Here is a 10,000-nt window from a genome sequence, read left to right as displayed (position 1 = left end):
TCATTGTCCCTTATCGTCATTCAAAATGTGAATACGTGTGTATGTATGTGAGTGAAGAATACTTATACGTAGAAGAGAAAAATAAAGACAGAAACTGAAAGAGAGAGAGAGAGAGAGAGAGAGAGAGAGAGAGAGAGAGAGAAGAATAACAGAAAAATACGAGGTCTCTCACTCGCAACTATAGCTTTTCTACGACAAAAGAATCAAGAGACGTAAGAGAAGAACGGTGCAGGCTGTTCATCATTCCGCTAAGCCACCACCACCACCACCACACTACTAGGAGTACTACACCACCACTGTTACCACTACCACCATCATCCCCTTCACCTTCCATCGTATTCCAGTCCGCAAATCGCGGTCACTCGTTGTGCTTAAAAACAGCTTTCTCTCTTTCCTTTCTTTCTTTATTTATGTCTCTCTCTCTCTCTCTCTCTCTCTCTCTCTCTCTGTCTCTAGTCGTGTATGTTTCTCTCTCTATATTTCTCTTCTTTTCTCTCTTTGTTTATATATATATATATATATATATATATATTTCTATTTTTCTCTTGTTACTTATGTATGTCTCTCTCTCTCTCTCTCTCTCTCTCTTTATTTACCTCTTTAGTTCTCTCTCTTTCTCTACTTTTTTTTTTTATTTATTTTAAGAGAGAAAGAGAGAGAGAGAGAGAGAGAGAGAGAGAGAGAGAGATGTTGTTCACTTCGTCGCTTCTTTGAAAGCAAGTTCTTTCTGTTTCTTTCTTTTTGGTTTTCTTTTTTTTTTTGTCTCCTTTCATTTTTATTTCCTTTCACATTGATTTTTATTTATTAATCATTTGCGGATTATAATCGTTATTATCATCGTAGTCATTTATTTTTTTTCATTTCGATCGACGTAAACGCACGACAATGAACCATATAATATCAATGCTGACATATGTTCTCTACTATAATGCAGCTTGTATGTATACGTTAGCATATGAATTAGAATGATTTCGATAGATTACTTTTACTTATTCTAATTATCGTAGTGATCAAAGATTCATTGATTGCTTCTGTTTTAATTTTATATTATATTTTTTATTATTTTTTTTTTTTTTATTGTTTCGACTATTTTATTTTTTTCATTTTGTTCTCTTTTTAATATGACTATAAATCAAACGATTTGTCCTTTTCTAATTTGTTTACATTATTCTGTAAAAATTTTTTATTCCATTCTAATCGTTGAATGTAAATATATATATATATATATATATGTATAACGATTAAGTCGTTCATCCTATTTAGATATTTTGAGTTTTCATTTTGATCATTATTTATGATACAATGAGGATTAATTAAAGAACGTTCTTTGTTCAACGTAAATATACATATGTAGATACGTATGTAATCTATATATATATATATATATATATATATATATATATATGTATGTATGTATAAGTATTAGAAAATATTAAAATATATAACAATAACTCCGTTATTTCGTTCTAACAATGAATGATAATATTATAACAATAATCAATGTGATATTATCTCGACAATATTAAAATCTATCTTACGATCTTATACCATTTTTAATTATTAATAATATAATTGAATAATATCGATTTATTATTTAAATTCAAAATTTATTTTAATTATTGTATATTACACTTGTCAATTATTAATCGAAAAGTTTTACATTAAAAAGATATATTAATTGTTTATTAATCACAAAAATCAATTACGTGCAATAATAATGAATATTAATTTATCATTAATATTTTAATCATATAAATATAATAACGATATTAATCGTGCCAATTTAAAATATAATTGTAATCTAAAATGAGCAAAGGACAAATTTTATCTTACAATTGATAATTCGATTAATTATCATAATAGATAACATTAAGTATCATTCATGGAAACATACTCGTGGATCTCTATAAAGAAGAAAAAATTTTTTACGCTAAAGGAGATAATATCCAGTGAAATCCGTTTTTCGATTTTAAAGCAACGCTTTTCGTTTTAGCAGGAAGAGCCAGTGGAATATTAAATATTCATGTAATCGGATTCGGTAAATCTGATCAAACTGGATTGCAAAAGGAAAAAGGGGAGGGGAAACAATACAAAAAAAAACAAAAAAAAAAAAAGAGAGAAAAAGAAAAAAAGAAAAATAGGAAAATAAAGTACGTATATAGAAAATGACTTTTTCTTTTTGGATTTTTGCAAGCATTACTGGATTTCCGAAGTTATTTCCTGGAATAAAGTAACAAAGACAGATATATATTAAATGAACAAAAACTATAGAGATAGAGGAGAGAGAGAGAGAGAGAGAGAGAGAGAGAGAGAGAGAAAGAGAGAGAGAAAGAGAGAGAGAGAGAGAGGGAGAGAGAGAAAGAGAGAGAGAAAGAGAGAGAGAAAGAGAGAGAGAAAGAGAGAGAGAGAGAGGGAGAGAGAGAAAGAGAGAGAGAGAAAGGTATAAAAACGAGAAAAAGTAAACGTATTACAATTTTTAAACTAAATTATTTCTAAGCTCAATCGTGCTTAATTCGTTGGATCGTTAAGTTTATTAGACTTACCGCAAATAATTTACCAATATGGACGTTCCAGCCAACATAACTAATTCATTCCTACGCTCGACTAATTTATTACGCTAGATTGTGATTTCAATTTTATCGAGAATAATATATATATATAATATATAATAATATATATATATATATATATTATATATCTTTTATATATACCTTTATGTATATATATATATCTTTTTCCGTGTTAAAATGTAATTATACGAAAGCATGTCGAGAGAGAGAGAGAAAGGTATATAAAATTTTATTATTGTTGTTTAAAAATAAATTAACTTAAACAGGGATTAAGTGATTTTAACGATGAGTTTGCTGTTAAATGTTTTAAATATATTGAAATATAACAGTAATAAAGTATATTAGTTTTTAATGTATGTGTTTCTTTTTTTTTTCATTTTTTTTTTGTAGATAAAATATAGAGACTAAAAATCTGAAGAAACAGAAAATTGGTTTACGAACCAATTTTTCAAAAAATATATTGTGTTTTAGCATTTTAATAAATTATGATTCAAATTAAAAAAAAATGTATAAACACAAGTTGACATAATCTATTGTACAACACAAATTGATATAATCTATTATATATTACAATCTTATATAATATATAACATATAACAATTATATATATAATATAATAATATAATATATAACAATTATAATTTAAATTACAAAAAAGGATATATTATATATAACCTGCCAATTATTGAAGTACAAGAGATTTTGAAATAATTCCTGAATTCGTTATTTAAAAATTAAATGAAAAAAATTTTACTGAAATCTTTGTCTAATTTGAAGGAAATAAAACGAACAAGGAAAAAAGAAACTAAAACGTGAAAAGAACGAGACATGAAAAAAAAAAAGAAAGAAAATAATTATATTTCTACTATTCTAATCTTCATAAGAACATGACGTAAAACTATCGAGGGACAACTACAAAGCCGATATTCTCAAATAAAAATTATAAACCCTTTCTGTCTTCTCTCTCTCTCTCTCTCTCTTTCTCTCTCTTTCTCTCTCTCTCTCTCTCTCTCTCTCTCTCTCTCTCGCTTTCTCTATTTCTCTATTTCTCTTGAAAAACATCACCAACAACACCCTCGAACATCAAGTCAAACAGAGAGGGTTAAAATAACAAGAAAGCAACGGATGAACCCTTGTCTTATCGTTCAAACCGCTCGTATCCTTTATACATGCTCGCTCATTGCTATAACGGGTGTACGATAAAAGCGTATACCACGAAAGGACCCTCTCAGAATTTCTCTCGACTATATTTATGCGATAACGTTATGAAATACATACACACTTATAAATACACATACACATACACGCGCGCATACGCACACACACACACACACACACACACACACGCACACACGCATACGGACACAGAGAGACTCATAGTGACTATTCTCCAGTCTCTCTCGTTTATCACAATCCCTTTTTTCTTTTTTCTTTTTTTTCACTTGTCCCTCTCTCTCTCTCTCTCTCTCTCTCTCTCTCTGTCTCTCTCTTTCTCTATCTCTTTCTCTCTCGTCGATATATAGTTATCTAAAGTTCATGAACGCGCAGAGGAGACCAAAATTATCCGTCGAAGCTTCATCGTTACCGACGAGAATAATTGCTATACTACAGGTGGACGCTATTCGACAAAGTTAATCCGTTTTAATGAGAGCTCCCAAAGCGACTTCGGACGATTTTGAATCGAGCAAGAAATGATTTTACTATATACGTGTAACGTGTACGTTTGTTCTAATTAATACCGATTATAAATATTATACACGTAGAATATTAAACAGATAAACGTATAATCTTTGATATAAATAAATCAACGTAAATACATGGATGGAAAATATGAGTTATTAAAGTAATACATACGTATATGTTTCATTAATTCAAATTTTATATAAATAATTATTGGATACTTCTTGGGGGTGGAGGGAGGGCGGGGGGGGGGGAGAGGAAAGAAGATTTCATTAATATCTGCTTTTTTTTTGAAAAATGATAAACTGATAAGAAAACATTAATACCGGATAATTAATATATTTTATTGATATTAGTGAAGAAGTTTTTCAATCATTAGTAAAATGTAATAATATTAACATTAACATTTTATTTCATATTTATTATTATAAAGGTTATGAATTTTTTCTTTCATTTATAGTATTAATAAAATACCAGCATTGGTATGTATTAATATTTTATTAGTATATATATATATATGTGTGTGTATGTGTGTGTGTGTATTAGATTTATTGAAAAATTTGATCTGCTTAGTATACAATTAACTTTTATATTTAAATAAAGTTTTCTTCCTTTTATTTTTTTTTTTCTTTTTTATATACACATACAAGTACTTAGGATAGCTGTGCCATTAGGATAGCCAATTAAAAACAACGAAGACGAAGTAAAAAAAAAAAAAACAATTAAACATATACACGTACCAACACACACACACACACACACACACAAACAAAGTACAAACATAACTTTTGTCTGAAGATATCGAACGATCGGAAAGATGAGACGAAATCGATTCGAAATCGGGTCGGAAGGTATTAAGGGGGGAGGGAGAGAGTTTGACGTGGGTGGGTAGATGAGTAGATAGGTGGTGGTGGGGTTAGGGGGTGGCAGTGCTAAGCGAACCGCAGCTTCCGTCGCATCGTTCCGTCGCGCCGTTGCGGGAAATCCGGATAAACCCGATTTCCTGCAAATATTCCACCCTCGGCCACTTCGACACACCCCTTAGCATCCCTTCGAAGGAGTCAGGAGAGCACCGACGAGGACGACTAATATGTAATCCGGTTCCAATATCCTTCTATATCCCTGCAAACGTCGCCTTATAACGTTCGCCTTCGAAATCCATCTGCTGCCTTTCCTTGCTTAAGGAGAGAGAAAGAGATAGATAGACACAGAAACAAGTTCACTGTTATACGAAACAGATAAATAGATAGAGATAGGGATAGAGAGAGAGAGAGAGAGAGAGAGAGAGAGAGAGACCGATAAAGATTTATAAAAATGTTTAAGAATGAAGGCGAATAATAAAAGATATCTAAGAACATTAGATGAATCATTTTTAAATTAATAATTTTTTATTTCATTTATTTTCTCTCTCCAGACATCTATATACTTCAAGTATTAGAATTAATTTTATTTATGTATCGTATCTGATAGAATTTGATGTAGTATAGCCATATCGAAAAATTCTTTTCGACGTTTAATAAAATTTACATTATGATTTAACTGAATCGATAAATTATGAATGAACGAACAATTAGATTAGTGTTTAATTTTGAGTGTCTAATTTTATTCTAGTTTTTTTTTCTTTTTTTTTTCTTTTTTTTTCTTTTCTTTTTTTTTTTTTTTTTTTTTTTTAATTCATCGCGTTTCTCCCCTTTCTTTTTCATTACTTTTTCTTTTATCTTTTTTTCTCTTCCCTTTTAATTTTCCTTCTCTCATTCCTTTTCTCATATCACGAGAGCAATTTTATTAACGTTTTGAATGTGATCGATTTAAAATCGTTCTTAATCATCGTAAATATAATTAATTTTTATTACGTACTGTTTGATTCCTTAATATTCCTTTCCTTTTTTATCTTCTCCTAATCGATATTAGGATCATCCTTTTTCTCTTTTTTTTCTTTTTTTTTTTTTGTTTTACTATTGCATCTTGATCGATTTTGAAACTAATTCGTTTAATGTAATAATACATATTAATCGTTTAATCGATTATAATTGAAAATAGATGTACATCTATTTCTTTTTTTTTTTTTTTTTTTACGTCTTTCTTTCATATTTTTCTTTTCTTTTCTTTCTTTCATTTATTGTTTTTCTTGATATTTACAGTCTTATCATCATGATGCAAAAACGATATATAACAGTCACCTAATAAAAAAAAAAAAAAAAAAAAAAATCAGATCAGTATAGAATGTGAGCCGTGAAAATTGCTTTTACCGGGCTTGCATTTAAGTGACAAAACGTACGAATCGAAATTGAATTCAGCCGACATACGCCGATGGAAATTTTTTTGATTCTTTGGACGAACCGTTAACTATTTTTTTACACTTATGTATGTTTCTAATCATTAGAGATCTTCTCCAATTGAAAGGATTCATCGTAACTTGGCGTCACTTATGTCGATACAAGAATATTATCGATTAGATTGTTTGATTTATTAAAATGATTAATTATATTAGATTATTTTGATTTTTTTTTCACGCGTCATTATAAAGGATTTAAAATATTCTTTACGATTGTTAGTTTATTATTATTATTATTATTATTATTATTATTATTATTATTATTATTATTATTATTATTATTATATTGCATCGTAAAATTCTTTTTTTTTTCTTCTTTTTTTTTTTTTGTAAATTACAATTTATATATATGGTCATTGTACAAAATGGAATGCGTTGAAGAAATTTATATATTTATATAGCAATGATGCTAAATTGTTTAATTATTTTTTATATATTAATTCTATTGAATAATTTAATAATTACTTGATATCAATATATAAAGATTTCTTTTCAAAAATTTCTTTACGATTGTCACTTAGTGATAATAATTATTATTATAAATAATTCATCATAAAACTTTGTATTTATTTATTTTTTTTTATTCTTTATTTTTTTTTTTTTTTTTTTTTTTTTTTTTATTAAATTTCTATTCGTTAGCGCTATTCATTATCATATTCATTAATTAAATATAACTAAATTCATATTCATTAGCGCTATATTATTTATACAAACATTTATAATAACGATCAACTAATAATTTCAATTCGATCTGATTTTCATTTTATAATTGTGAGTATTGATAACATTGTTATTATTTATATTTTAACATTGATAATAATATTGATTTATATTAATAATATATATATATAATTTATATATATACGAATATTTATTATAGAAAAATTATTGTTTATATTATCTCTTAAATTTTACAAGTAAGTTCATTCGATCGAATTATAATTGTTTTAACAAAACGTTATGCTTTTTTTCTTTCAATTTTATTTTCTTCGACTAAAAGAAGACAAAAAGGAGATAATTATTTTTAAATGATATATAGAATTATAATGTCAAAAGTAAAATTATTTTAAAATTTCTGAATTTTAATTGTTGAAATACTTTTCATCGTGTTTCAATAAATGAAAAATTGGTTGGTTTATCAATCTGTGAATTAGAAACGAAAGGAGAGAGGAAAATGAGATAAAAAGTAAAAAAGAAAAAAAAAGGAAAAAAAGAAAAGAAAAATAGAAGAAGGAAAGTACAGAGGAAAAAAAAAAAGAAGGAAAGGAAGATGGGGAAGTGCGAAAATGATGGTCAAGTTATAAAAGTTATATTTCGTGGGGAGTTGTAAAAAAGTTGGAAGGGTTCGTGCCGTCCTGTCACGTTTAAGTAAGGATAACCTTAGTTACCCGTGTTCTGGTTGCACGAGAACTTTACCTGAGAATTCGAAGAGAAAACTAGAAAAAGGAAGTTCTAATAAAAAAATATGTTACTTATATATATATATGATTAAACTTGACGTGAGCTAAGTTACAAGTTACGAGTATATGTACTTACATACTGTAAGATCACTTCCGTTTTTCTTTTTTTTTTTCTTTTTTCTTTTTTACTTATCTGTTTATTATTTTTTTTTTTTCCTAAATACCTCAACGTTTCTCATTATACATTTTTCACAATCATTCTTAGCTAATTGTTTAGTTAATTTTGAAATTTAAATATGACGTTCGATCATGAAAGAAAGAAAAGAAAAAGAAAAGAAAAAGAAGAAGAAGAAGAAAAAAAAATATACATAAAAAAATTAACAAGTTAGACGAGGGAAAGAAAAAAAGACAGAAAACATAACTTTAATCTTGTAAAACTAATTGTATATAAAATAGGCCATCGGTCGGTAAGGTCAAATGTTTTCACTCAACATTTGTCCTCTTCGATTTCGTGTAACCAGAAAGGGAGGAGAGAGAGAGAGAGAGAGAGAGAGAAAGAGAGAGACAGAGAGAGAGACAGAGAGAGACGACTCTTGATCCTAAACGATCTGATCTAATCATTCGGAATCACGCGATTCCATTCGCACACTATTCTCTCTTTTTCAACTCCCTCTCCCACTATTCCCCCACCCCCACTATTCCCCCACCCCTACTATTCCCCCACCCCCACTATTCCCCCACCCCTACTATTCCCCCACCCCCACACTTTCACCGTCACTCTTCGTCTCATTTGTAAAACGTTCCGTCACTGATACGAAAGGATTGATTCTTCAAAATTATACCCTTAGACTACTTAATTCCAACCCCTCTTCTCTTCATCCTTCCACTTCTTCTTCCACCCTTCCCCTTTTATTTCACGCGTTCATATATTATCCCTTTAGGGATATACATTTTCAGGAATACGTACCTTTCACCCTTCAGAGACACAAGAATTATTTCACTGGCTTTTATTTATTTCTCATAGTCATGAAGAGAACTCAACGATGCATGTCCTATCCCCATAAAAAATACAAAAGTACATCCTTTTCTATATCCGTTGTAATATTCTCCTCCTCCCCTTATCTCTCTCTCTCCCCCACCATCCCTCCCCTCCCCCTGTCCCTCTCACGTTATAAATTTATTTCTTTAATTCTTTTTCTTGTCCTTTCGTTCTTTCTGTTACTTCTTTTTTCTCTAAGTAACATTCTGAACTTTTCTACATTTGTTAATCACGTTTTGCAAGATTATTGTAAAAAAGAAAAAAAGAAGAAAGAAAGAAAGAAAGAAAGAAAGAAAAGGTATAAGCTAAACATAACGACAAAACGACGAAGAAAAAGGGAAGAAAAAATAAATATTCGTTCTTTCGTTTATAAAAACAAAAAATAAAATAAAAAAAAAAAAAAAAAATAAAACAATAAAAAAATGAAAAATACGTTGTCTATCTCCCCGTAGACTGTATGTATGGCATTTTACTATACGATGTATTATTATAATTTTATCTTTTAAATTCTTATTTGCTTCTATTTTTGAAATAAAGTTATTGCATTTCCTTGCTCCTTTCGTCTTTTCCATTCTTTCCTTTTTCATTCCTACTCATACATAAAAAAAAAAAAAAGAACAAAAAAAAGTATTCATTACATTTCTACAAATTTAAAAGAAAATATTAAATGATCTTATCCGTCTTTCCCCACCCCCCTCCCTCGCCTCTACCCCCCACACTACATCACCATAAGACATCTTCATCGATTTATTTTTGCATATAAATGAAAAACAGAAAAAAGAAAGAGAAAAACAGCAAAGAAAAAAAGAAAAAAAAAAAAAAAAGAAAGCAGAAGAAAGAAAAGGAAAAAAAGAAAAAGGAAAAAAAAATAACAAAAGACAAAAGAGAAAATTCTGTTTTATTCTTTACTTTTCTCCCTCCCTTCGATCTCCCACCCCAACCCCCTCCCTCTCTCACCCCTGCCTAATGAGCTTCA

The 10,000-nt window shown here is 28.7% G+C and overlaps 1 protein-coding gene across 4 annotated transcripts in view; it reads right to left on the bottom strand.

The window, feature by feature from the left end:
* Positions 1-10,000, bottom strand: part of LOC146872605 (beta-1-syntrophin-like) — a 281,859-nt gene that overhangs the window by 141,717 nt on the left and 130,142 nt on the right. For 3 of the 4 annotated variants that reach the window (XM_085660893.1, XM_085660891.1, XM_085660892.1), the window contains exon 4: positions 4,821-5,428. The exons of the other annotated variant lie outside the window; for it this stretch is intronic. In XM_085660893.1, coding sequence (XP_085517019.1) covers positions 5,292-5,428 — 137 coding nt within the window. In that variant the 3' untranslated portion in view covers positions 4,821-5,291. Of the gene's footprint in view, positions 1-4,820; positions 5,429-10,000 lie in introns of those variants that run through there. 4 annotated transcript variants of the gene reach the window in all.

Source organism: Vespa mandarinia, chromosome 13 (genome assembly GCF_050613455.1).
Source record: "Vespa mandarinia isolate Hongniang chromosome 13, ASM5061345v1, whole genome shotgun sequence".
Taxonomy (NCBI): domain Eukaryota; kingdom Metazoa; phylum Arthropoda; class Insecta; order Hymenoptera; family Vespidae; genus Vespa; species Vespa mandarinia.
This window is presented reverse-complemented; position numbering and strand designations above follow the sequence as displayed.